Source organism: Cladophialophora carrionii (genome assembly GCF_000365165.1).
Source record: "Cladophialophora carrionii CBS 160.54 unplaced genomic scaffold supercont1.5, whole genome shotgun sequence".
NCBI lineage: Eukaryota > Fungi > Ascomycota > Eurotiomycetes > Chaetothyriales > Herpotrichiellaceae > Cladophialophora > Cladophialophora carrionii.
In genome coordinates this window covers 653,667-680,761 of record NW_008481830.1, presented here as the reverse complement: position 1 = coordinate 680,761, position 27,095 = coordinate 653,667, and the positions used below count along the sequence as shown (strand labels likewise).

The 27,095-nt window shown below is 55.5% G+C and overlaps 8 protein-coding genes across 8 annotated transcripts; 3 read left to right on the top strand and 5 right to left on the bottom strand.

Moving 5' to 3' along the window:
• Nucleotides 1–138: 138 nt before the first annotated feature.
• G647_06063 (uncharacterized protein) lies at nt 139–782 on the bottom strand (the record flags this gene model as incomplete). The annotated part of the gene is made up of 3 exons (XM_008730388.1): nt 139–312; nt 370–549; nt 603–782. The coding sequence occupies 3 exons, from the start codon at nt 780–782 to the stop codon at nt 139–141; spliced, it is 534 nt and encodes a 177-aa protein (XP_008728610.1).
• Nucleotides 783–2,866: 2,084 nt separating this feature from the next.
• G647_06062 (endo-1,4-beta-xylanase A) lies at nt 2,867–3,690 on the top strand (the record flags this gene model as incomplete). The annotated part of the gene is made up of 3 exons (XM_008730387.1): nt 2,867–3,150; nt 3,227–3,432; nt 3,494–3,690. 3 exons carry the CDS (start codon nt 2,867–2,869, stop codon nt 3,688–3,690), a joined length of 687 nt encoding a protein of 228 aa, XP_008728609.1.
• A 1,410-nt stretch (nt 3,691–5,100) lies between these two features.
• G647_06061 (uncharacterized protein) lies at nt 5,101–7,656 on the bottom strand (the record flags this gene model as incomplete). The annotated part of the gene is made up of 4 exons (XM_008730386.1): nt 5,101–5,300; nt 5,387–7,006; nt 7,069–7,599; nt 7,650–7,656. 4 exons carry the CDS (start codon nt 7,654–7,656, stop codon nt 5,101–5,103), a joined length of 2,358 nt encoding a protein of 785 aa, XP_008728608.1.
• A 1,067-nt stretch (nt 7,657–8,723) lies between these two features.
• Nucleotides 8,724–9,935, bottom strand: G647_06060 (DNA repair protein rhp51; the record flags this gene model as incomplete). Its single annotated transcript, XM_008730385.1, has 4 exons — nt 8,724–9,535; nt 9,588–9,655; nt 9,706–9,785; nt 9,843–9,935. The coding sequence occupies 4 exons, from the start codon at nt 9,933–9,935 to the stop codon at nt 8,724–8,726; spliced, it is 1,053 nt and encodes a 350-aa protein (XP_008728607.1).
• A 720-nt stretch (nt 9,936–10,655) lies between these two features.
• On the bottom strand, nt 10,656–12,353 carry G647_06059 (uncharacterized protein; the record flags this gene model as incomplete). Its single annotated transcript, XM_008730384.1, has 1 exon — nt 10,656–12,353. The coding sequence occupies one exon, from the start codon at nt 12,351–12,353 to the stop codon at nt 10,656–10,658; it is 1,698 nt and encodes a 565-aa protein (XP_008728606.1).
• Nucleotides 12,354–17,819: 5,466 nt separating this feature from the next.
• Nucleotides 17,820–21,503, top strand: G647_06058 (uncharacterized protein; the record flags this gene model as incomplete). Its single annotated transcript, XM_008730383.1, has 1 exon — nt 17,820–21,503. One exon carries the CDS (start codon nt 17,820–17,822, stop codon nt 21,501–21,503), a length of 3,684 nt encoding a protein of 1,227 aa, XP_008728605.1.
• An 896-nt stretch (nt 21,504–22,399) lies between these two features.
• On the bottom strand, nt 22,400–24,346 carry G647_06057 (uncharacterized protein; the record flags this gene model as incomplete). The annotated part of the gene is made up of 2 exons (XM_008730382.1): nt 22,400–24,065; nt 24,126–24,346. The coding sequence occupies 2 exons, from the start codon at nt 24,344–24,346 to the stop codon at nt 22,400–22,402; spliced, it is 1,887 nt and encodes a 628-aa protein (XP_008728604.1).
• An 831-nt stretch (nt 24,347–25,177) lies between these two features.
• Nucleotides 25,178–26,434, top strand: G647_06056 (uncharacterized protein; the record flags this gene model as incomplete). The annotated part of the gene is made up of 1 exon (XM_008730381.1): nt 25,178–26,434. One exon carries the CDS (start codon nt 25,178–25,180, stop codon nt 26,432–26,434), a length of 1,257 nt encoding a protein of 418 aa, XP_008728603.1.
• Nucleotides 26,435–27,095: the final 661 nt, after the last annotated feature.

Here is a 27,095-nt window from a genome sequence, read left to right as displayed (position 1 = left end):
CATCCTCTAGGGAAGAGTTTTCCGGCTATTACCCCGCGAGGTCATCACCGATGGATCAAATACATTTGCAAAACAACCGGTTCTTTGCTTGTCCATGCCCCTGTCTTTGTTCTGCAGCCCGTGGCGCTAGCAACCCTCCTATCCTAGCTTGCTCTGAACGAATGCTAAGGCGTTCTGGCTATACTCTGACCCGTGTCCTTGATGAGCGAGTGCATTGTTGCCGTTGCAGCAGTATGGATCAGAGGCGTCGCAGTACGAGCGGTTGCGAGACTGATATGTCGGGCAGGAGGATCCAGCCGGACGAGCATCAAACTGCGCGCAGAGGATAATCAGTCTCAGGACCAGCAGTCGAACGTGGGACGAACTCACCCCTCCTGCAGTGCAACTGCCATATTGGAATGTTTCGGCGAGCGAGTTTCTGGGATTCCTTGCCCAGATGACGGCTTCGATCTGATTGCGGGCCGCAGAGGAGATCAAAGGTTTCGTGTACGTGATGCCGTGATCAGGATCGCCACCTCTACACAAGGCATTGTCCCCAATTTTCGCTGCCTGTAAGAGGTAAGTTATGGCGCATGCGGACTGGTGCTATGACAGAGGCTGACCTGGAAGTATCCGACGACAACCAATTTGGTGTTCGGGCATTGCTTGTTGAAGTTGTTGTTCTGATTTGCAATGTTCTGTGTTCCTTGTTGCACTGAAGAGACATACGCCGCGTCGATGCTACCTGCGGCCGGATAGTCAATGACTTCAGCTGTCGAGCCCGGATAGGCGTTCAAGATCATATTGCCGAAGGTCTTTGCTGATCTATAACCAGCCGGAGCAGTCGTCCCTCGAGCACCCAAGACGTGGATATTCGGGCACGGTTGGCGTCTCTGGATTGGATTTCCAACGGCAGGAGAGAGACTGCCAAAAAGGCGGCTACAGCAAAAGTCCACTGCATCTTGGAAGCAACGTCTGCGGTATGGTGGAAGTCATTGTCTGTGACGAAGTGGCTTCTTTCGCCATTCGCTTAAGGTCTGTTGATCCCTTTATCTCATTTCTCACAGCTGATACGGCCACCATGACTGGAGAGATTTCGAGCAGCTCGTAAAGAGCCTAAATCCATATGAGAAGCTGAAAGCAACAGGCCTCGTAGCCATCTACTGCGGAAAGTCTACCAGGCTGTCACGCCTCAGCAATTCTTCTTACGACCGAACGGACCGTCGAACTCAACTGAAGCAGTACGAGTACAAAGAGCAAGTGGGACTGTCGACTTCTATACCAGAAAGAGTCAAGCTTTTGCCGAATCTTCATGGCGCTGCTCATGGCTGTCAGGCATACAATGCTCATTGGACTGAACATTCCATCAACATGCAGCTACCTTTCAGGCCGGTTCCAAGGCCAATGTGGGCAGCTGATTGGGCAGCCCAGGGTATGGTTCCTGATCTTCCCTGCCATGAAACAGTTTGATTTTATTTGCGCCCGGGCCATGCTCCCTCCACGAAGCTCAATCTCAAATGCGGTATGATAGCAATTGGCGACATCTTGACTGCTTCAATGTCAGATCGGAAGCGTGATGCACACCACATCAACCCAACGCAGGACCATCCAACGAGCCGATATGTCCATCGCGTTAGGGGCTAACGAGGAGGATCTCACGTCGGCTTTCAACGTCGAAAAGAGGTAAAGAACCCCCAGCATCCCCTGTTCTCCAGATCGATGCAGGGCCAGCTGATGTCAAGGGTACTATTGTGGTGTGCGTCAATCGGTACACAACCCAATTTATCCGGCCGCCACACTCATCGCATACATTGCCTGCGTCTTGGAACTATCTGTGGTCTGCGACATGAACGCTAGAAGAAGCAAACAGGTACCTTCCTTCTACGGGACTGCCTTGTGATCAGATCGCGCCACGACAGCAGATCGCGGGGCTCCGCAAATCTGTGCACATTTAGCCTAATAACATTGTTGGCGATGCGCTGATGCCAGGCCGGCCCGAACCAGGTGCATGCAGCGGAGCGGAGAATATTCTCACGTACGCCTTCGTCAAGAGGTTCGCGAAGATCGTGTGAATCCGGGCCCATGGGTGGTGTCATCAAGACTGTCTTCTGCAGACGAGAACCGCTCCCCTCAAGACGGAATAAGTCTACCGGGTCGTCTTTCTTCACGATGGAGAGACAAGCCACCGCTCAAGGTTCTTAACCGATCACATCAGGAGTCGCACAGTACTTTCGCCCGAAACTTACTGTCAAGGTCAATGACATCAATGGTCTACAGTCCCTTAGACTTCACCTCGCACCATTCGAGTCATGTGAAGAAAATTGCCGGGATGAAGCTACGCCAGACATCGTGACGAGGATGGTCAGGGTCTGAAACACTTCGACAAAAGTGGACTTCAGTCACGAACTACAATATGCCAAGAAGCAATTCCGACGAAACGGCTAAATGGTCGAGCCCATTGGCAGCAACTTGACCAGTTTGGATGGAAATAGGTGTTGGAAACGCAGCGTGAGCTGACTGAACGGGCGTGGCAGGGATCGTGGCGGTACGGGGGATATTTGCCATCGCAAGGAATGCCAAATGGTCCTTCCGGACTCTTGACTTCCATTCGTGCGGACCCTTTTTGAACTACATGTTGCGGCAGACTAGCCCTCTTGGACAGGGCACACCTTGCTATCGCCGCCCTCCCATGTCCTACCTGATGTTCCCCTTGATCAGGTCGTCATGCTTCATTTTACCGGACGACCACGGTCAGAATGAGGGGCGAGTTCAAATTTTACCGGTGCAGAAGATGGAGGGTGAAAGACCAGCAAGACGGCATAAAAAGGACCCTCCATCCGGGAAGTCAGTGCTCACATCAGATCAATCACTACCGACGACTTCCAATATGGTCTCCTTCTCTTCACTCTTCCTCGTCCTGACTGCCGCCGTTGGAGTCTTCAGCGCTCCGGCTGGTGAGCTTACAGAGAGAGATAGCTTTGCCCCAACCCAGGAGCTTGACAAGCGCACCTCTCCAGGCACCGGGACGAACAACGGGTACTTCTACTCGTTCTGGACCGACGGTGGTGGTAGCGTGACGTACAACAATGGTGCCGGCGGCTCATACACGACGCAATGGAGCAACGTTGGCAACTTTGTCGCAGGGAAAGGCTGGAATCCCAGTTCTGCCAGGTGAGTCTTGCTCGCTGTGCGCTCTGCCCCTGTGTCAGATCCTCAGGCAGCATCGCTAATTAATCGCCCCACGCAGAACCATCAACTACTCCGGCACCTTCAGTCCAAGTGGGAATGCTTACCTGGCAGTCTATGGCTGGACCACCGGCCCCTTGATCGAGTATTACATCCTCGAATCGTACGGCACCTACAACCCGGCCAGCAGCGGCCTGACCTACAAGGGCCAAGTTCAGAGCGATGGCGGCACATATAATATTTACACCGCTCAGCGTGTGAATGCGCGTAAGTGCTGTCCACTGAAGATAGCAAAGGGGCGAACACTAATTCCACTCGACAACCCCAGCGTCCATCCAGGGAACCGCGACCTTCACGCAGTATTGGTCCATCCGCACGGGCAAGCGCGTCGGCGGCACTGTCACCACTGCCAATCATTTCAATGCGTGGAAGAAGCTTGGGATGAATCTCGGCGCGTTTGATTACCAGATTGTTGCCACAGAGGGATACCAGAGCAGTGGATCGTCCAGCATCACGGTTTCTTGAGCGGCGGGAGGCAGTGCGTGGTTCATAGAGGCGGACTACGATCACCAAGAGTGGTGGAAGCGGTAGAGAGACAGTGCAGGCTACGTGACGAGGATCAAATCTCGCCAGGGAGAGGGACGGGGATAGGGGTAGGGCTAGACGCTGAGACTGAGACTGCGCATAAACGCAAGATTCAGACGGAGCACAGGTTTACGACTACCAGCTCGTCATTTAAGTGTTGTACGTACGTACGTATGCTACCTACCTACCCACCTACCTACCTACCTAGCTAGATACCTAGTCTGACTCGACATCGTTGAGTTATGGCCCCGGAATACAAACGCGTACAGACTACGGAGTAACTACTATGAGTACATCCCATTCGCTCGCTTCTCCATGAAGTGTAGAGTCGAGGTCCTCGTAGTATCAGTGGTACAGAGTCACGGTCATAATTGGTCCATGTACATGACGACTCCCTATACCTAGGGGTCTTCACTATGTACGTATCTCTATCTAATTATCAAAATCAAATCCCCTGTACGGAGTTGGGAGGGAGTACGCCGTTGTATTTAATTACTCTCTCGTAGCCCTGCCACTGTCGCTGTTGCTGTTGCTGTTGCTGCTGTTACTGCAGTCACTCAGTAAGTAAGTAAACATGCCACGCACTCCGTACAGTAAGTGCCTACCTCCTAGGTACCTAGGCAGTATATAGTGACTACGTAGCCCGTACTCCGTACAGTTACCCAGTTCTACATAATTAGCCTGGCAATCAACCCAAGTACGTACAGGCACGTACCTTACTGGTACCATATCGCTGTTTGCAGCCATCTAATTGCACCCGTAACCGTACCTGGTACCTACCTGCCTAGCTGTAGCTTGACTTATCCATGCATCCATCCTCGTTGCAAGTCGAAGACCGGTCGCAAGATGAAGGTCGGTCACAAGTCCAAGTCTCCAGTTCAACTTCAAGTTCAAAAGGAAATTAGTGTTCGATTCGGTTGATTACAGTATTGATAAGGTACCTACTAACACACGGGCGATCAAGTCAACTGGTCTCTGTCTGGGTCTACTCCTGTGTGGAGGCTCATTCAAGGGCGCACCAGGAGCGAACGAGCCAGTCAGTCCTTCTCCTTCTCCTCCTCTACCTTGGGACCGGCACATCCTTCCGCACCATTCTCGTCGTCTCCTCCCATCACTTCGAGAGGGATACTCGCCACAAAGGGTGCCTGACAATAGCGTGGTTTCCCGAGTCGAGTAGTCCTCAAGGATACTCTCTTCACCTTCCCCGATTCACTTGCCGACTCAAGTACAAGGTCAGTGTCAAAGTCAAGCTCATGCTCGTAGTCCAAGCCCGAGTCCGCATCGCACTCAGGGTCAGGCCCACGATTCAAAGCGGACTCGGGATTCCATGTCTTCAAGCTGTTTCGAGTCCTACCTCGCCCGGAATTTGACTCGGACGCGGACGTGGACGTGGACTCCGTCGCGAATATTGCCATCATCATAAGGCGGGACTACGCCGCAGATCCACCAGACGTACCACCCGTCACTGATGCTGCGGCTGCGTGAGCGTGTCCGTGATCGTTCGTCCCGTGGGGCTGCGGTCCAGTATGGGATTTCGGTCTGATTGTGAGCTTGGGGACTATTAGAGGGCACCAACCGTTAGCGAGGATGAACTCTTGACTGCACGTTTCGACACCGAAACGAGGCAAACACTTACTGCTCATGCCGTACCCCTCCGTCCTGCCTTCTCGATTTTGGTTGTCGATCTCCACCTTGATAGAGACGTTCAAGCCGCCCTTTAACGGAGGCGCCGCGGCCACAACGCTGATACCATCCGCGGCGGGGTGTTCTGTGCCCGCGCCTTCCTCGCCGACGTGCAGAGGCCCACGTCCATCTGGCGCGTCTTTGCCTTGATGAGGACGTGCTTTGCCGGTCTTGCCCGTCGAATTGGCCACATCCGACACTGACTGTACGTCGCCGCGCACTTGGCCGTTCATCGGTTGCGTCGATTCGGTCGTGCCATCGTCCGGGATCTCGGTGATGCATGCGTAGTTGCGGCTGGGCATGGTGCATTGATTCCAGTCGGCGCCCTTCACCATTCCACCGGGCTGTTTGTTGAACATCTTGAGCATCGTCTCGTCAGTATTGCCGTCCCTCAAGTGGTGGACCTTGTTTCTTCGCGCCAGTAGGTTCGCGACCGCTTTCGGAGGCGGTTTGTTGGTGATGGCACTCGAGATGATGTTGGCCATGTACCGTGGGTCGTGCATGGGATCCATGTGAGTCGATGGGGCGGAGAAGAATCGACCGAGGGCTGCAAGATGCACGTCGCCGCCCAAGATGGTGATGCGGACGGAAAAGTCGGCTGCCAGCTTCTGTAATCGGAGGATCAGTTCGCGGCGCTCGGTCTTGTGGTGGCGTGCGGTGTAATGGTCGTCCAGATCGTCTAGCAGATCGACTGAGCCGTCGAACGAGTTGAAGAAGCCTCCGGCGAGCCCGAACCTCTTGTTGAGCAAGCGAATAGGGCCGATCAGTGGGGAGGACAGGATATTCTCCAGCCAGGCCAGGCGAGGGTACGCGATAGGCACGCCGAGCAGGAGAATCAAATGCTTGATTTCGCCTCGCGCAGCCGTAAATTCCTTCTCCAGTCTTCCGAAGATCAAGTCGTACGTGTCTGGGTAGTTGACCTGTTTCCGGGTCCGCTCGGTTCTCGCGTCGATGCCACAGAACGCGATACGGCGACCAAGACGCATGTACAGGTTTCTTGACTTTTCTTCGACGTACGGACCAGGGCGTTTCCCGACGATCCAGCTGGGGTCATCCGCCGGTGTCTTGTACACATACGTGTTTTTCAACTGGCGGGGGTCGGCGCCCGCGGTACCATTGGCATCGGCACTCATCGTCTTGGGCGCGTCCGTGGTGAAGGTCGATACGGGAGGGGCTGTATGATGTTGAAACAAGCAGTAGTACTTGAAGCTCACGCCACCCAGGCCACGGAAGACGGCGCATCGCATAAAGTGGTCCGTATATGAGCCAAATCCGTCGATGATGTCGTGATCGTCCCAGATATTGATCTGCGGGATCTGGGAATTCGCGGAGGCAAACGGTTCGGTCGAGTACCACCGGGCATAGTTATCAAAGTAATACTGGTCGCATCGGTTGCGCATGTCTTCCCCGAACGGATATTCCTTCCTCTTTTTGGGATTGGCAATGGCCGTCCATTCCTTCAGCGGGCCCTTGACTCGGATCGAATCGTTGTAGATCTGGTCACCTCCGCCGATCATGACATGGAACGGCCGTTGCTGATGGGTTCGCAGAACGTCGTTCCAGAGCACGGGACCTGGTAGTCTACACGTCAATTTCTTCTGCCTGTTATCTCCACGGGGTTGGGGCAGCGCTGACCTGACCAGAAATCTTCGTCTGTGCCGACAGAGAATCCGTTGCAAGAGTGGAACATGATGCGCATCGACTCGGTCGCCGAGGGGACAACAAACTGCCGCGAAGGCTCCTTGCTGACTTCGGAGAGAAAGTGCATGTCTGGTATTGAGTACTCCCATTTGGCCTCTGCCTCGACCAAAGGAACTCGGAGCGTGAACCGCCAAAACGTCTTGTCCGGATCCGAGTAGAGCTTCAGCCCTTGCACGAGCTGCGACTGCAAACTCCGGACCCGGGCGCTAGGGTCCCAAGGGCCGGCCAACTTCAGCTCGAGGGTGGGAATCTTGGAGTTCGGTTTCGTCACGAGTAGGACGGAGCCGTGCCAGGTTACAGCCGAGGGACCTTCCTCGCTCATGCGCTGATAGTTGAGGAGCGGACCGCACAGCACTTCGATCGCATTACTCGAGTTGGCGACATCAGGGCCAGACCCATAGCCCTCTTGAGACTCGGTGACCTGGACATGACGTTCTCGACCCTCGACATTGCCGTCGACTTGTCCTGAAAGTCACGTCAGCTCGGCGGTGCGTAGACTGCGCCGGACAGCTCACCTTCCATCTGAGCAACCCACGCGCCGTTGCCTTCACGATTCCTGATGTCGGATTGCTCGAGTGAGAATCAATGAAGCTTCCGCGACCGGGTGCAGTCAAGTTACCAATTGTCGCAGACGCGAAGGTGAAGCGAAACTGAGGCCAAGAAGGACGCGCAAGTGGTGCTCTATACACGTGGAAAGGTGTCGAGATAAACAAAAGGAATGGTGCCGTCTACTGTACAGGAACAGTAACGAGGCGATGAATACGAGTCAAAAGAGGACTATGAATACAGCCAGCTGAAGACAAAGTTCGGGCCGGGGAGAGAATTACCTGTTTCCCTAAACAATCCCGTCGTGTCGCAAGATAGTCGACGAGCTGATCTTGTCCGTGTCCCGGCGCCCGCGGTGTATGATGACGCCAAGGTCATCCCTAAGCAACAGTGGATAAGCGTGGATCTTTGCCCCGGGCGGATTGGAGAATGGGCACGAATGGGCACCTGCAATCACCCGCCGCGGATCACTGGGGCAGCCGCTTCAGCTGGCTCGTCCCTTTCGTACATGCCGCTAAGCCGACTTCCAAAGCCTTTCCTGGGTAATACGAGTACCGGTGTCCGCAGGAAGCTCAATGGCACAATTGATTCCGCCGGGCACTGCTCTCGATGATTGCGGAGTGACAACAACCTTGAGAGGGTGCTTCCTGAAAACCTGGAAGTCGGGCCTTGGAGCCCGGCATCCTGTCGGCAGGGAGTGTCTCCCATTTGCTCCAGCCAGCGTGATGCACATCAGCCACAATGCTTGTGATTGCTCATTTACCAAGAATGCATTGCGCAAGCCGCCTGCTTGTCCTTGCTTGAATCTGGCCTCGTGCCACACCAGCACACATCCGTGCAGCGTCGACAAGATCCTTCCAGCCTTTGGCACGTTTCCACCCTCCATTTCGTGCAACATGGTGTGTAGACCGTCATGCTTCGCGCCATCAGACATCAACGCTCACAAGGAAACGGGACAGCCTCTGCAGGATTCCGACTGCGCCGTTGCTAACATGTTATGCATTTACCCGTCATAGACCAGTATTCAGTCGTCAACCACGAAATCAACCCTCCTTGTCATCTTTGGGCTGGGGATCGCCAATGCCACTGTCATAGATCGCGAACAACGTGTCGCTCTCCGGCAAACAAGGGCTGTCGTAGATCTTGCAAATGCGAGTCTCGCCACGACCCTTCTTCAGACTTAGCCGGGTGGTACTGGCGTGAGCAATAATGTTGCCGCCAATCGGTTTCTTCGGGTCTGGGTTGAACATGGCACTGGGACCACCATCCACCTGTGCGACCACTTGATTTGTGATGACGACTGCGATGCCGAATTCATCCGCCAGTCTCTGAAGTATCCGCAAGAACTTGGCCATGTGTGATTGTCGAGCGGACAGCTCTCCTCTCCCGTTGTAGTCTGTTCGGTACAACGACGTGGCCGAGTCGACGATGAGCAGAGAGAACCGGGTCTCACACATCATCTGAGAGGCCTGCTGCAGTAGTTGTAGCTGATGTTCGGAGTTGTAAGCTCGTGCATACGCAACATTGTCAAGGACTTCCTCTCCTTCAAGTCCGTACCGTTGTGCCACTGACAGCAGACGTACAGGTCGAAACGTGCCTTCAGTGTCGATGTACAGACATTTGCCTTCCCCGCCTCCCATATCGAACGGCAATTGACAGGTAACAGCCATCGTGTGACAAATCTGACTCTTGCCTGTGCGGAATTCTCCAAATATCTCCGTGATCGAGCCGGTCTCGATACCGCCGCCGAGCAGTCTGTCGAGGTTCTTGGAGCCGGTCGTGATGGAGATGAGATCGCTTCGTCGGGCATGCATTTCCGTCGCGGTAGTGAAGCCCATGGGGACCAATTTCATTGCTAGGTCACGGTCAGCCTGAACGGGGAAAAGGTCAAGAGTTCTTCAGCATACCTTCATTCAGCAGCTTGGACGCCTTCGCCTCTGAGATACCCTTGATCTGTTCCAATTGTCTCCGAGGCCTGTTGCAGGGTTAGCCTAGGTCTGGTCGCTTTGGGGTAAAAACTCTCACGTGTAGGCTATGGACTCGACTGTATGGTAGCCGCTTTCAACAACAAGCTTGATGTCTCTCTCGCTCAATCCAGCAACACCCTGGAAAGGGGTCAGCCAGGCACTAAATGGGCGACGTCAACATAAGTAAGTGCTCACTATTAGCTGCGAGATAGGGATAGGTGCCCCAGGTCCGCCAGGCATCTCCTCGTATTCATCCTGAGGTGTTTCATTATCCTCGACTTGAGTCATCTCGGTTGATAGTCGATGAGGCGGGCGAGAGCGGAGGATTGGATTTTAAGTTGAAGAGTATTGTTTCTCAACTTGAAGAGAGCACCGGAGAAGCAGCACGTGTAGAGGAGCAGCGATTGCAAATAGAGGCCAGTACAGAGCATCGCAGAGGGAATGAGCAGCAGTCAGTGGCCAAAAAGCGCGTCCTGAGGGAGCGCGTTTTGTTGCGGGGTGTACACGCGTATTCACGTGATTGCTCGACGCAAAATGGATCAAATCGCTGGATGTGTTTCTTCTGTCACTCACTTCAACCTCACCTTACTCAGGCCCTTTTACACATACCACAGTAGAGGTGCCGAGGGCAATACAGCCTGGGTACGCTTTGTTTGTGAAAATGAACCCTCGGTCAACATGCCGAGGAAAGGAGATCTGATTCTCATGTCGTCAACCTTCACTACCCGCATTAATCCTGCCATTGCCTTTTTACCCGACCGGTGCCTGTCCCATGATGTTGCCCGAAAGATGGTGGTGGTACACCGCAAGCAGCCTCGTGCTTGCTTGGAGATTATGTAAGGTTTTCCCAGCCATTGAAAAGCGATGATGGCTGTCCCAGACGTTTCGCGCAGACGCACGCTCATGATGCCCACGATATTTTCGCTTGTCCCAACCAAGCAAATCCCTGTCGTTGTCCAGTACCCGTTTTAGCGCGCCAGTATGCATGCATTCGCTGGCTTGATCCCGTCATTCTATCCATCTGTCAACATAACCCATGAAGGCCTTATCCTCCAACAACCGACCCATGTCAGCTTCTGCCATTTGAATCACGACTTCAAGGTAGTCCTTGCGGTCGTCGAAAGGGAGAACAATGCAGGAGCCAGGATCTCTACTCCACGGCTTGCGCACCCAATCTGGTCGACCGAGACCCATGTCAAACGTGGCGTCGTAAAGTTTCAATTTCTCCCAGCTCGTAATATACATGTCGGCGCCATCTGTCCGATCCATATTGCTGCCCTGCAGGTCGCGGACATCGATCTTTGGATTGGGGTTTTCCGCCAGGGCAATTGACTGTCGGATGTATGGTTCCGTCACTTGGTTGATGGCTTTACGGATCGCCAAGGCGGTCTCGCACATAGAAGCGTCGTCGTTGTCCGCAAAATGAAAAAGTGGCGCTTCCACAGACGCAAAGTCCACGGCAGCGCCGAAATATGATTCCGGCAGCTTGTTCTTTATTCTCGTCCGGATGTTGACGGGAATGTTGAGTTTGGAAGTGGTGACTGTTGGGTTCTGTGATAGAGAAGGGATCCGAGCTTTTGTCATACCATGCCAGATGAGGGTCATCAATACGTCGCTACGGCTCATGCGCTCGGCGCGTGCAAGGGTCATGAGGCGCTGCTTCAGGTCGGCGAGCTTGGTCAGCGGTATTGCGAAGACACAGCCACGCCCGATGGGCTTGATGACATGATGTGAGTTCTCCGCCGCTTGCACTGTCTTGTATTTCAGATGCCGATCATTGATCTGGTTAGCGGAAGAGTAGGACAACTCGCTTCGGACCTGACTCTTGTGCCGGGCGAAGGTATCGAGTCTCATGGATAGACTAGGGATGTCGTGGTCTCCGCCGTCCAAATCCCGCTTGAAGGCGAAGTCGTCTCTCAGTACATTGCCCGAGATGAGCCACTCAGCACCGTTGCCGTCCGAGATGCAGTGGTGCAAGTACACCGACACGATGATGCCTCCTTCAACCACGTTTGCTTGGACTCGGAATGCCGGTGCTCGATCTTCATCTGCGGATTCTCCCAATGCAGACACAATCTCGGGTTTAATCACGCTCGGGCGCAAGCCATCTTCACAGAGCTGGTCATAGGTGTACGGGACCTCTTCCCGCGTCAAGTGACGAACGCCAACATCTGGATATTCCAGAAAGTCTGTGTCTGAGAATCGAATCTCGACCGCACCAACCCGATTGCCAGGATTTTCCACAGCCACCACATAGCCACTGAGATATGGCTTCGCGTTGACCGTCTCTCTGACAAAGTGATTCAACCTTGTCACTACATCGCCGAGCATCTCTTGTCTCGGGAGGCGGTAGGCCAGGCAGATCCGAATATAGGAGCGAGGCATACAGTGTTCAATCCCGGACAAGCGGATGACATGGTCCGAACCTGGGTGATGGTATGGTTCAATGTCGCGGTCGACCTCAAGACTAGCATGCAGGTGATTCGCATTTGGGTCGCTAACGGATCCGTTCAGGTGAATATGATCACCGTTGATCTGAGGACCTTCGAATTCGCCGTTCATGTCGTGGTTCTTTGCGGAGTTATTGAGTCTCAGATCGCCGTGGGTCTCAACATCATCGATTGGGTTGTTTGAGGGTGCAAGAGGTTTAGGTGAGGGTTTTCCATTGTGGTTGCCGGTTCCGTTCGGAAGCTCTGCCATTGCCATTGTAGGGCCCGGAACGATTGCGGTCTCTTGAGTGGGATCAGTCACGGTCACGAGGGTGCTAGTTCTTCAGGATGGTGTTTACCGGCGAGATCTCGAATGGGACGGGCAAGATTGTTAGTGAACGACAGGGACCTTTTGTGTCTTATCGCGGTTCGCCAAGTTGGTCTGTGAGCATTCTGGCAAAGAAGTAGCATGATGGAAAGATGCTTAGATCGTCCCCTCCGAGGCGTCACTGCCCTGAAGGTGACAGTTGCGAACAAAGGTCGATGATAAGGCAGTCGTCCACGGCACTTCTCGTGATCACCCAAGAGTGATCTCTAGACCTGGGAGTAAAGATGGTTGAGTGAGGGTGGCCATGTACCTGGTCACAGCCGTTGCGACAGGATGAAAGTGAAGGATGAGGTGAAGATGAGCTATGGAGCCAAGGTGAAGCCGGGAAACAAAGGGCTTTATTGCAGGCGACCGTCTTCACCAAAAGGACAGTGAACATCGACGATAAGTCGGTCAGTGTGATGGTCTAGGCCAATGGGATATCGCCAGGCTGACGTTGGGCCAACGAAAGGACCAACCCCAGAGTGAGTGAGCGAGTCATTCGACAGCCATACTGCAATCGATTAGCCCAGCCGTGAAGGAAACAGGGACGAAGGAGACTAAATAGACGAAGCCGTCCTAGAAGGCCCAACGAAGAGTTAATAGAGAGCAATAGCGCGCCGTCGACGGAGGACGAGGAATTGGCTGCCTTTCTGCGCGAAGGGTCGGCGGTCTCCTCTGATCGCGGTGGAGACCAGCAGTGGTCGATGGTCAAAAGCTAAATTCCCGCTCTGCCATCTTGGCAGCTGGACCCATGTGGCCGTCTATATTTGCTGGGCTAGCGCTGCCCGTTCGAGAGAGGTGCGTGCTGTATGAGCTCGTAAGAATGTGAGGTGGTCCATGCCAGGGTATCAGGTGCGGAGACCAATGCAGCAATAAGGACGGCCAAGTCGGGCAAAAATCTCGATATCCGCACTGCGGTCGAGCCGGCATGCTGCAAGGCAATCGATTGAGAGACAAATGGGCGACGAGGGTAGGATGCAGGCCCTGCGCTGTGTCACCTCGCCACTTTACCGAAACGAAAGCAGTCAGCCTTGCTGCTCAATGTCCTGTTGGCCTGCGCGCAGTCATGTCCATGTTCCCTGATGCGCTCAACATGCGCTAGTCGCCCACCCACCCCTGCACGGTCTGCAGCGGGTGGACTCAGGCCGGTGCACCAAGGGTGTGCAGAACGAGTAAAACCCCGGGGGAAGGGTGAGCTGCGCTCCGAGCGACGCCGCCAGCCTGCAGCGCGATCTCTGGTCAGCTGAGCGACATAGGCGGTGGAGGTCCGGGCTGCAGATCGGCGGCGCGGTGCTGGCGCATGGCGAGCGTGAGGTGAGTGTGAGCACTGAAGCAGCCGCTGGGAGAGCAAGGACGAGCAGGTGGACGCGGCCAATAGACGGCGGGCGAGAGCAGAAAGCCGAGCCGTTCTGCTTGACATCGCGCACTAAGTGAAGGGTGCTGCATGCATGACGGGGAGGGTGTGTGGGTTTTCGAGTCGCAGGAGGAGACACGAGTGGTGTTGGATAAGAAAACGATGGTAGAAGGGCTGTCAGAGAGTGGGATGGTCGCGACCGGGGTTTCAGAGGCGTGACATGGGAGTGCATGGGCTCATGGGGCATCTCGTAGACCATGGCGAGGATTTCACCCCGCCCTGGCTAGCTCCTGGCCATGGCTGTCACATTCCCTTCAAGTGTGAGGCGAGCCTTTCCGCAACAGAGCAGGATAGTCGGGACAGATGCGATTCGAAGGGCACGACAAGTCTACAGAGGCCCAACGGCAACGCAGGCTGGTCACGATCCGAACTTGGAACCGATTTGAAGTTGTCATAGAGCGAGTGACGTGGACGCTGGTTGGCGCAAGGTTCTTTCGTCGACGCTGATGTTCAAGCATTGTTGCAACGCCTAACGCAACTCCAGGCAAGACTAGCCGCAGTCGATGCTCCTGCCCGAAGAGCACATCGAAACATCGAGTCGACTCGACTGTTCTCTCGTGTGCGAGCTGCTGGGCACGACGCCACGACCGCCGCGGCATGTGCACAACCGCCCTTCCAGTCGGGTTCTACCGGTGTCCTGCGATGTCCTACCTCGGCCGCATACTCGCCTGGGACATGAGCGACGTTGAGACTCGAGCATCGTTCTCGTGCGGCAGCAGACGCTGGGGCCTGTTCGCACCGGTCGACGGGGAAGCCGCATCCCGCGGGAGGGGGGCCTGCAGTGCCGTCTTCCCTGGCAGGCCAGAGAGGAAGTCGTGGAGCTTCTAGGCCTGATGCTAAAGCGTGCCGCCCGGGCCTTTCCCTTCGCAGAACGATAAGGCATCCTGGCAGTTGTCGGTGGGCCTGAGCCGTCCCTCGTTGCCTACGCATCCTAGGACCTCTGTCTAACATCTGCCCCGAACTACAATGACGGCACCTGGTGGCAAGCAGCCAGGCCGGCCCTATCGCCATCTGTCGGCTACACCCTTTCAGACAGAGCGATCTGTCCCTTCGATAGACCTCTCCAAGATCGACCGCGAGACGCGAGCGCCAGGATCGCACGTGCGGATATGAGGAGAGCAGAAAGGGGAGCCAGTGGTTTGCAGATCTCTGCATGGTGGAAAATTCCGGCCTCGATCATTCGTCCTTCCCACTACTTCGTCCATGCTCAGACCCGACCTGGGTGGGCCATATGGTACTGTCGCGTATGGAGTAGGCCATTTGCAGCACTGCAAGTATGCCGTCTTTAGCTGAAGCTTTCTATGCGCTGTGCGACTGGCTTTGGGCGTCATGTACCCCTGTGATTTTCGCTTCGTGAGCCTCAACAGCAGGGAGAAGGCAAATTCCATGTCGACGTCCCGCCAGTTCTTACCCTGTCTGTGCCGTTCCCCCTTGCAGACAGACTCAACGGGCCACATCGCAGAGCTTTGGCTGAAGCCGCTGATGTGTCATGACCCCTTTTGCTCGCAGCATGCATCGACCCACCTGTCCAGCTGGCGGGCCTTCATCCGCGCCCAGACGGCTCTGCGTGCATTTATTGACATGCGAGAAAGTTGCATCGAGGCAGACACAGGGAATCACCGTCGGAAGGACGAGAAATAGATCATTACGCCCCCGGGATCCGTTCACCGCTATGATGACGCAGCCTATTCTGGAGCCTCAATCTCTCTCCATGACTCAAACATTGGCAGGCGACTGTCGAATGCTAGAAGGCGGTGTCTGGGTAAGCGAATGCTCTTCGGCAAGACAGGCTTCGGCCTGCGGCAGGAGTGTGCGGTGTGCCCGAGTGTATCTCCCTCTAAATAGTCAGCATGCGTATAGAAATCAAATCCTCGGTGCACTGACGACGTAAGGCCCTATTTCCAGCACGCTGGAATCAGAAGCGTCCGCGAAGCAGTCCAACTGCTAGTCCGTACCTCGCGTCGTTGAACACATTATTGATTCGGAGGCCAAATCCGAGATGAGGTTTGCAGCGCCATTAAGCTTCACGTAGAGGAGGTTTCCGTTCTTCCACCCGCGGTTCGAGAGACCACCTGCCCACACTACCAGTTTGCTGCATTTCTAGCCGGCAAGTGACAGGCAGGAGAAAGGTGCAAGTGCGGGAAGATGCATGGACGACGGCGTGGCGCTTCTAAAATGGGTTGTTCCTTTGCCTGTGGCTGTGTCTTTGCGGGGACAGCCTATGGAAGGAAGGCCTAAGCGCGTCGTCAATCACCAACCCCCCACCCCCAAATCACGCCCCGGTCTCCCACACCGTATCGGCGCGCCACAGGCATCGAGGCACCCTCGCAGCGCTCGTCCTGGCAACCCGCCGAACGCCGCAGTACTTCCGGAGTCAGTGTCAGATCAGCTGCGTAACCACAGATCTCATGAAATTGTGCAATGGGATCACAGTGTAGCCGTCTACGGATCGGAAGTGTGAACGAGTACGGCTTGGTGCATACCAGGCTTTTCAGCTGTCGCCCACATTCTTTGCGCTGGGCAAGGGTGCGCTTGCCGTGTCGGCTCATGGAGAATGGCGATTTGTGGACGGCGTAGAATCTCGGCTGCAGGAAAACCACACTAGGGTTGATGAACAACAACCATCACATCCCCCATTGTGCCAGGCAACCCACCTAGAGTGCTTCGCGGCGTGTCAAGCACGGCACGGAGGCGCACGGTGTGTCGGACGGCCAAAGCATCACACCTCGCGACAGTGGGAGTCAAGCATGGCTGGAATGGCCAGCTCCCAGACCAAAGTGAGGCTGACAGATCAAGTGACAACCGATCGGCGTCTAGCGTGCATGGCTCATTCTGTCAGGTGCTGCTCAAAGAAGGCAGCTTGTCAGGGGCTTTTTGATTTCACCCTGGTCGATGGCCCGTGTTTGCAGCGACGATAATGTCCAGGGATCAGACCACTGCGCACGCATCATTGCGGTTTCACGATCATCACCGACTGAAACGGGTATCGTTCGGTAGCCCTCGCGCCTCGTAGATTCCAGGGGGCCTCAACACGGTTCTGGCACCTGGAAACTGGAGGAAAAGCATCCGATTTGCGTGATGCTGGCCCTGATGGAGTGACATCGGGATGGGCGAATGAGCCGGGCTGGTCTTCTACGAGGAGAAATGTGCGGCGCACCAAGAAGGGCAGGTCGGTTGTGTTCCTGCTGACTTCTACCGGGTGGAGGAGCAGCGGGAGCAGGCGAAATTGTTCAGAGGCACGCCGGTCTTTCGATTCGAATACGGGGGAGGCCAAGGAGGCCATGGAAGGAGACGACGCACTAGTGCCAACGAGATCTTGGACGAAAGATCGGAAGCCCATCCGAAGCGGAGAACGATTGCAGCATACTCCGTACTGGGTACGGAGGTCCGTATCCTACACAATACAGTATCAGGTTGATCTCCCTTCTGTGTACGGAGTATTGCATATCCGTCTTGCTTGGTGCCTGTTGTGAGTTGCGTCGCGCCGACCTTGGCTCGAGCTTCCTGTGCAGCAGACACGCCTTCATTGCCACATTGGCCGTGCATGGTAGACGGAGTAACTGTCTGTGGCTGGAAGAACATTCATCAGAGCGCGCAGTTTGCCAGAGCCACGCAAAGACGAAGCACGAGAGACTGAGCGCAGTTGACTTCGTACCATCGAGGATTCGCGCCCGGCTAAGTTGCCGCTATGGGGGAGAGAGCAGTGAGCACGTGACGTTGCAACGGCGCAGTCGCGGGACTGTGAACAAGGCATCACTGGCACCTACAGTGTGTGGATGGCACCACCGACCAGTCCACCATCGATGTTTTGACTGTCTCAATCTCCCTCTCTCTACCGTCATGGCCGTCCGGACAGTTTCTCGCGTTGGTGTAAGTGTCAGGTAGCGTGGTCCTCTCGATGGTGCTGGCTTCTGGGCCACGGCGATCGTTCCAAATATGCACCGACTTCGACACCGATGATGAAGCTGGCTCGAAGGCACGTCGTCTTGGCAGCCGTTGCAGCTTTCGTCGCGTGGGGTCTCGCTGTGCGCGCTTTGCCCGTCCTGCGGTTCTTGGGATATGCTTTCACTCTCGGCTGTCTGGTCACTTGTGTGGCAAACCTAACAGCAACCTTGACCGTCTCCAGGTCTCGCTCGACGTATCAGGCCCTGTCTGCCCCTCCTACCATCTCCCCTGCTCTTCTCGAACCCAAAAGATGGCGAGCCGAGGTCTCGATCGTCCGACGCTCCAGGCAGTATCAGCCCCGCCAGCTCTATGACAAGTCCTTCGTCGTCTCTCAGGCTCTTGATTCCCTGATCGGCCTTGCTCTGCGCGATTTCGTGTCATCTTGGTATCAGAATATCACGAAGAGCCCAGTCTTCGTCAACGAGGTGGACAGGAATATACGGGCTGCACTAGGCGAGATCAGAGATCGCATCCTCAATGAGGACATGGTTAATGTTGCCGTGTCCAGGATTGTGCCCCTGATCACAGCACATCTGCGGGATTTTGACCAGGCAGAGCGGGCGGTACGGGGCCGTAGCTTGAACCGAAACGTCACCGAGTCAGAAGAGCTGGAGCTGGCCATCGCCGCCAAATACAAGGATGGAAAGCTGCATCCTGCTGCCGCCTTGGCCTATTCAGACACGAAAACGGTACAGCAGGAGCACCTCCGCAAACTTTTGGTTCGCATTTTGCCCGACATTCTGTCCCCAACCATGATGGCGAGTCGTGCCACCTTGGTGCTCATCAAGGAGATCGTCGCTTGCGCCGTCTTATTCCCCATCATGCAAATGCTTTCCGATCCGGATACCTGGAACCAGGTCGTGGAGGCGTATGGACGTACCACGTTGCAGGATCGAAAGACTGTCCGCAGGATGAGGGCTGCGCTGGACCAACACGCTTCGCCCACGCCTCGAAGCAGACCCGGTCAAGATCTGCCTCGTCTATTACCGAACGACAGCGAACGAGCTTTTGAGCGGTTTGTTAGAGCCATTCGTAAAACCAAGAATCTGTCCGATGCGCGGAGGTTTCGAAATTCAATTGCCAGCCAGATACAGCGTGAGAGCATGGTGGAAGGTCAAGACCCGGTTTATCTGCGCCGATTGGAGATGGCTAAGCGCGTCCTAGAACAGAAGATCGAGAAGCTCACTCAAAATGGATCCCTACCGCCCACAGCTGCATCGCGACCGGATGCTCGGCCCAGTCCAGCTGTCAAGCCGCGCGAATGGACCATGGTCGAGATCATGCACACCGCTTCAGGACTTTCATACATCATGGAATACATGGACAGGGTTAACCGCATGTCGCTGGTCCAGTTCTGGGTGGTGGTCGACGGATTCCGCAACCCCCTAGAAGACGATTTCGGAGACGAAATGAACCCAGCCATTCAAGAGAACTGGACGGATGCGGATCGCATGGATATTGCGCAAATCAATGAGAAGTACATGGTCAAAGCAGAACTGAATATCCCTCAAGAATCAAAGGATGCTGTCAAGGCCTTTCTGGCTGCGGGGCGAAGAGCAACGCCGCAACAGTATCGAGCGGCAAGGACGGCGATATTGGCCGCTCAGTCTGCTGTTCTGGAAGAACTCGAAACACGATATCTTCCGCAATTTCGCAAGTCGGACCTTTATTACAAATTTCTGGCGTCCAGTGAGGCTGCTGTGGCACATTCGCGCGTACAGAGCACTGGTAACCTCGGCGAGACGAACGAGGCGCCTCCCATCCAGAGAACGAAGCCGGCAGTACAGGCCCCTTCTATCGCGAGGACCAACTCGCAACCCGCTGCGAAGGCTAAAGATTTACGCTGGGCCGCTGTGTCTTCTTCGGACGTGCGGAGCATGGCGTCCTCGAAGCTGTTTGACGATGGGGATTTGCCAAAACGTTCTGGATCATCGGCGCCATTGTTTGACGATGGGTACGACACCGATCCCTTGGCGCATTCTACTGCCAGCCTCGGTCATGACTCACTAAATGGGGATGCAGTGGATCAGCGCCAAGTGATCGCGAATATGGAAGCAGCCATGAACAATATCATGACGGACAGCCCCATGGATGAGACTATGGGATATGATGACGAGACCCTATTCGGGTCGCCCGTGTCGGCTACGAAATCGGCAAGACAGATTGAATCACCTCGGAGTTCCCTTGATTTCACGGGCACAGACCATGCGAACAAGCCGAAACCGAGCCTCGCCGCGTTGGGCCTTGTCAATACGGCGTCCCGTATTGGTGTGTTTACTGACAATGACCTGTTCCCAGACGAGGAGAAATTCATCGAGGATGAATATGTTGACAATGACGATGATAAGGATAAGAACATAATGGAAGATGAGATCCACGAAGCTGCTCCAGGAGACCTTGGGCTCGCCGAGGCTATCACCGCTCTGAACAATGACATAGAACGTCTGGTCGCTCAAGAAGCAGTAGTTGATACACTGACCCGGAAGGCCGAGCTGACAAACAATATTACGGAGCTCCGCATTTTGGCCAAGTCAAAGGCGAGTCTGCAGCGGGAAGTCCGCCGGAAAGAGCTTCAGCGACAGCAATATATTGTTCAAGAAAGCGACAACAGCTTGTACGGTCGGTCGAGTATCTCCATCAAATCGATCGTCGTTGGTAAGGAGGACGACGGTCGCGAATTTGCTCTGTACGTCATTGAGGTTCAGCGACAGGCCGGCGACCAGATGCCAGCAGCAATCTGGGCCATTCCTCGGCGATACTCCGAGTTTCACGAGCTGCACCAAAGACTGCGACGCAGATATCCATCGACCAGAAACCTGGAATTTCCTAGGAGGAGAGTAGTCATGAAGCTGCAGAAACAGTTCCTCCAGAATCGACGTCTTGCCTTGGAACGTTACCTACAACAATTACTCCAAATGCCCGATGTGTGTCGCAGCCGGGAGCTGCGCTCATTTCTATCGCAGTCCACCATCACTTCCCACCAGGACACGAGCAAAGAATCGAACGCCCAGGACATCGTAAGTCGCATCTACAATTCTGTCACGGAGGGTATGGACGAATTCTTGGGGAATGTCCCAGTCCTTGATCAGCTCTCGGCTGCCGGACAGAACCTGATATCGGCCGCCACAAGTCAACTCGGGATGAGTCAGGGTGATATTGTCCCCCTCGACCCCGGTCCGGTCGCTGAGGCCGAAGCCGAACTCGCGGCGTTTGAAGACAAGGAGCTGGAACCATTCGTGAAGCCAATCTGTGACGTGTTCCTGGAAACGTTCGAACTCAACCGGGGCAACAATTGGCTTCGCGGTCGTGCTGTGATTGTGGTTCTCCATCAACTGCTCGGCGGGACCATTGAACGCAAAGTCCGGGAAATAGTGACGAGCTTCGTGCAAGAGGATTCATTGATCAGGTACATCGACATGATCAAGGAGACAATGTGGCCTGGAGGCGGGAAGATGAGAGAGGCCAAACCGCGGACGCCGGCCGAGAAGGCCCGCTCAAGGTCCGAGGCGGCGGCCATGTTGGCCACTCTGGTCCCTGACCTAGCCGGCAATGTGGTGGGCAGAGCCAACGCGCATGCGGCTGCCAGAAGAATCACGGCGACCATGAACAATTCACGACTCAACCAACATCTCGTCTTTACGATCCTTGACGAGATTGTTGCGGTTCTTTTTGATCCTTCAAAGAAAGTCTTCTCATGAGAACCAGCAGGACAAGACGAGGGAGATCTAAACCGTGTGGGCTGCCGTTGGGGGAGACCCGAGCGAGATCATCGATCGAGTGGCAGAAGCAAAAGGGGCTGTACTCTGTACATTGAAGCTGGCCTGTGAATCGGGTCAAAGGCAGCTCTCCCGATCTTTTTGCGCCTCCAGATATGTACAGAGCCTGTTTGGCGATCCTTGCCCGAACCCACGGCTCTCTCGAATACAGAGATGATATCGCACTCACTGAAAAAGAGGTTCGGGAAATTTGGTCGCCTCCACTGGTGTGACAACTCATCTACCGTAGCAGGCGGAATTGCCGTCCTGGATTGTCTAGCATCACGGCGCTTGGAAGCAAAGGAATGTACGGAGTACATTCAACGAATTGGATCATGTGGCGTGCATTGGAGCCGAGTACCGAGGACAGAGTACGGAGTACAGAGGAAGAGTACCTGTCTTGTACCTCGTACCTTGTACATACAGTAGAACACGAGGGCTAATTACTGTAGAATCCTGCCGGTCGATCGGGTGTCCAGCATGGGTTGAAGTCATTGATTGATTGATTAATCACACTCTGCATTATTGAGCACACCCCGAGATGTGTTATACTGCGTTGCATTGCATGGAATCCTTGACGGTACAGTACGTAAGGATCAAAGAGTAAATCCCCCCGTCGTTCAATCGACAGGTCCTGGTGTCATATCAAATTCCTGGGTTGTGGGCACGGCCGATGCACCCTTGTCCTTCCTTCAAAACCAAGATAGATAATCCTTTGCAAGTCACGACCTTGGTGATCTAATCTGCCTAGCCGGCACACTTGCTGAGAAGTTACAGTCTTTACTTACTTACTTGCGGATTACTCGCTCACCCACCCACTCACTCACTCACCCACTAACTCACTTTAGTTGTCGGCCTCCCACCACGGCAAGCACGGCCCTGCCAGCTTGGACACCCCTGCTCAGCAACTCCCTGACCACCAGCTTCGTCCTCTCGACGCCGTTCTTCCTCGCGTAGACGATCCCCCAGATCAGGCTGACAAGGCCGACCAACCGGACGAGCCGCGTGAGGGCCAGCTTGACGAGGCCCTTTCTCGTGTACTGGATGTCCCAGTGCCGCCAGACGGGGAACATGCAGCGCAGGGTGAAATCGACCTGGGTGCGCGGGTAGACGGTGGCATTCCAATTGGTCTTGCGGTCGACGTACCAGTTCTGGCCGCCGCCCGTGTTGAAGACGCTGTTGCGCAGTTCCTTCTGCAGTTGGGCCGTCCAGGCGCGCTCGGCCGACTCCTTGACGTCGACGGTGGCGACCTCGCCGCGCAGGATCGGGCCGATGAAGTTCAGCGCGTAGTTGACCATGTTTTCCGACGCCAGGATGACCGACGAGTGGCCCGTCGCCGTGTTGGGCCCGAAGATCAGGAAGAAGTTGGGGAACCCGTCCATGGCGGTGCCGAGGTAGGCCTGCGCGCCGCCGCGCTCGTCCCACGTCTTGTACAGCGACCGGCCGTGGCGGCCGGTGACGTCGAGCGGGTGGAGCCACTGGTTCGTCTCGTAGCCGTTCGCCAGGATGATCACGTCGGCGGGGATGGTGCGTTCGTCGGTCGGCGCGGTGCTGTCCGTCTTGGAGAGCGGCGGGTAGTGGCGGCCGGGTCCTAGCGTCACGGAGCGCGGCTGGATGGACGTCAGCGGCAGGGTGGTGAGCTCCACGTTGGGCAGGCCCAGGGATTTGAACCAGCCTTCGTCGACGACGCGGCGCTTGCAGAAGACTTCGTAGTCCGGCGTCAAAATCTCGTGGTACTCCTGCGGGACGGTCTTGCGGAGGTAGCGCAACAGCTCTTCTGCCTTCTTCTTGCGTCGTTGCCGGGCGGCTTCGTTGGGCGTGAACAGTTGCACGAACTCGATCTCGCTCACGGTGAACATGAACTTGCGCAGCCCGTTCTGGAACCCGGGGATATACGTGCTCAGGAACGGGATCCACTTCGCCCACCACTCTCGCGCCTCGGGGGGAAGGAATTCCACGGCCCAAGGAGGCGAGCGCATTAGCTGCGTGACGTGTTTGGCGCCGTACTCGGGCTTGACGAGCTGGGGCATCACCTGGCCAGCTGAGCAGCCTGTGCCCACGACCACGACGTCCTTGTCCTTCAGATCGAGCTCCTTCTTCCAGCGCGCCGTGTGCACGATCTCGCCCTCGAAGGTCTCCAGCCCAGGCACGTCCAGCGGGGGTTTCGGCTCCACGAGCCCTCCGACGGCACTGCACACGATCTTGGCACGGACGACCTCGGTCCTCAACACCACGGTATGTACGCCCTTCTCTTTCTCCAGCTGTTGGCGTTCGCGGGTCGACAGGTCTCCCACCCCAGGAGCGAGGTGATCCAGCTCGACTTCCCATTCGTTGACGTCGTCGAGCCAGCGCACCGCCTTGACCGAGGTGTCGTACTGGATCTTGTCCAGGATCTGGAACTTCTCGCACACGTCGTACAGGTACCGGATGATTTCGGGCCCCGAGGGGAACAGCGACGTCCAGTGCGGATTCTGGGCAAACGAGAAGGAGTACATCAACGCGGGTCTATCAGTGGGCGTTAGCACGAATAGGGAGGCCCCGAAGGATGGCGATGGAATAACTTACACGTCGCATGCAATGCCCGGGTACTGGTTCGTATGCCACGTCCCCCCGAGGCCGGATCTTCGCTCAAAGATGCGGAACTGGTCGCAGCCTAGGACCTGACGGAGGCGGCAGCCCATGGCAATGCCAGACTCGCCGGCGCCGATGATCAGGACGGGGTAGTATGTGTATCCTGAGGTTTTGTCGGCGCCGATATGGCGGATGCGGTCGATTCGGGTCGTCATGGCGAAGGTACTGAGGTACTGAGGGACTGCGGTACTAGACGATAGAGATCAACAGAGACAAAAAGCAGTGAGAGCGAGATGAATAGCTCTGGCTATTGTTTCAGCTCACACCTCGAGTCACATCAGCGAGACATCACCGTCGAGACATGCAGGCGATGTGAGAGGTCAATATATCCACGAGGTACTGATTACTTCGTCCACAACCGTAGAGCCACTCACTGAGATACATACACAGAACTGCACATGTTCGGCCGAGCAGGCCAATTGAGGCGGGCTGGAGCATCATAGAGTTGCAGTGGGAAGTGGGTTGATTCGACGTGGTGACGTTGGCGGGCCTAGAGACACCTAAAAGGGCCATAGGAGCCTAAAAGGGCCTATAGGGTCGTCAAGGACTTAACTAGAAGGGTAATTAGAAGGGCCATTAAAAGGGCCTAACACGGTCGTCAAAGGCTTAACTAGAAGGGGAGAAGGGCCGTGTGTGGCCGTGTCGCGCCGAGGCTCGGATGATTATGTAATCGGCAGTTTGGGTACAGTACTGGGTGAGTACCACAGTGCCAACAACACCAACTTAGTTACTCGCTCTGGTGTCTCTGGGATTGCTTCTGTGTTGGTGTTGTGCTGTGCTGGATCCGACGCCCATGATTTGCCCATGATTGATACAGACAAGCATTGATACCCTCGTCATCTCAGACTACATACATACGCCCGTGAGGACAGTCACCCAGTCACTAATTACCACGAGGCCATCCATTCATGCCATGTCTGGCCCGAGTCAACTCCATCAGGGGCTTCCTCGCTCCTGCTCCTGCTCCTGCTCTGCCTCTCGCTCGTATGGTCACTAGACCGTACCGCAGTAACACCGACTCTGGCACCAACATCACCGTCAACGCCAGTGGATCGTTGAGATGGGTCTCGCCCTCTAGGTCGTCAGTCCGTCAACTGACCACGTCAACGGCCACGGAACAAAGTCGACGACGAGGACTGGGACCCCTTCGAGATGTCCCCGTGCTGCCGTCCTGGCACCCTTCTACCTTCGAACAGGCCTTCAAGGAGGGTCTACCGGTACGGCTGCCTCGATCGAGGGAACATATCCCGCCCGCGTGCTTCAAGTGGTTCGTGCACGACGGTAACCCAGGGTTCGATCTCTTCGGGGGCAAGCCACGTGGGGAGAGGCACGATACCAGTATGAGTGCCAGGTCCAATGTCAGGAACGCTGATACCAACCACGACACCTATACAGATTGCCCCCCAATCAATGTTCCCAAATCATCTGAACTACGCCCCTCCTTCTGGCAAGGATACAAATCCACCGTCGTGGCCCTAGAAGTGACGACCAAGCAGGACGGTTCCGACTCGGAGCATTTCGAACGCCTCGAAGGCCCCTTGGAGGTTCTGCTCGCCCACCTTTCCAGGTCACAGACACTCCCAAAAGAGGAAGAGCATGTGCCTCGTCTATCAATCTACCTGGCACAGAGCGACTTATCGACACTCCCGCCCACCCTGCGGGATGATGTGCCCATTCCAGCATTACTGCGATCATCCTCTCCTCACGCTACGGATGGGAGCACGAACAGGAGCATGAACGGGCGCACGAACGAGAGCACGAGCACGAGCACGAACAGCACAAGGCCCATCCCAACCATCAAAGGCGACATCTACGCCTCATCCCTCTGGATGGGCCGTCCACCCACATACACGCCGCTGCACCGCGATCCGAACCCGAACCTCTTCATCCAACTCGCCGGTCGAAAGACGATCCGACTCCTCCCGCCCGAGATCGGCGACGCAATATACCGTGACGTGATGAGCACGCTGGGCGACGATCCCTCCTCCTTCTCGACCAAGATCAGGGGCGAGGAAATGATGGTCGGCCCCGAGATGAAGGCCCTTCACGATTGTATCTGGGGAGAACGGCGCGGCCGGGACGAGGACGGGTACGAGTACAAGTACGCCGACCTACTCTGGATCCATGGTCTGGAGACGACTCTGGGGCTGGGCGACGCCCTGTTCACGCCCAAGGGCTGGTGGCATAGTGTCAAGGGCGTCGGGCCGGGCGTCACGGCCAGTGTGAATTGGTGGTTTCGTTGAGCGTCGTGTGGGGGGCACAGAGTCGATGATGTCCTGTTCTCGACATCCCATTCATTCAATCTTGTTTATATCTAATCTTGTCGCTCACACTATTTATCCTATAGTGCATGAATATCAAGGGCTATGGAGCTCTAAAATGTATGGGCGGGCGGGCGGACGGACGGACGGACGGGGTTGATGGGATGTACGGAGTATAATCATCCATACTGTATTGCCCTCAATCTGTCTGCCTGCGAACAACAAACATGTTCCGGCCCCGTGGTGCGTGGAGAGACGACGTTCATGGAGGCGCGGGCCTTTGTAAAGAGCGTTGCATATGCGAGAGGTGATGCGCCGTCACGCTCACACTCACTCACACCCGCTCACACACTCACACTCGGTGCAACACAACGACTGGGGCAGTCAGAACGAAATAAATCGAATCAGTGTAATCTTCGCAGACATGCTTGCTACAGTGGTCAAAGACGACCTCCTCGAGAGGATACCCGTTGCTCGACAAAATCAAAGATCCGCCCATTCGATCGCTCAGTCGCTCTGCTCGTTCACTCGGCCACCCTCTCTGGGTTAATTGAGGTGCGCCTACTATCTCCTCGGGTTTCGTTCTCTCTCTCTCCCTCCATCTACCCATCAACCATCCACATCAGCATCATCCGTCGTCATC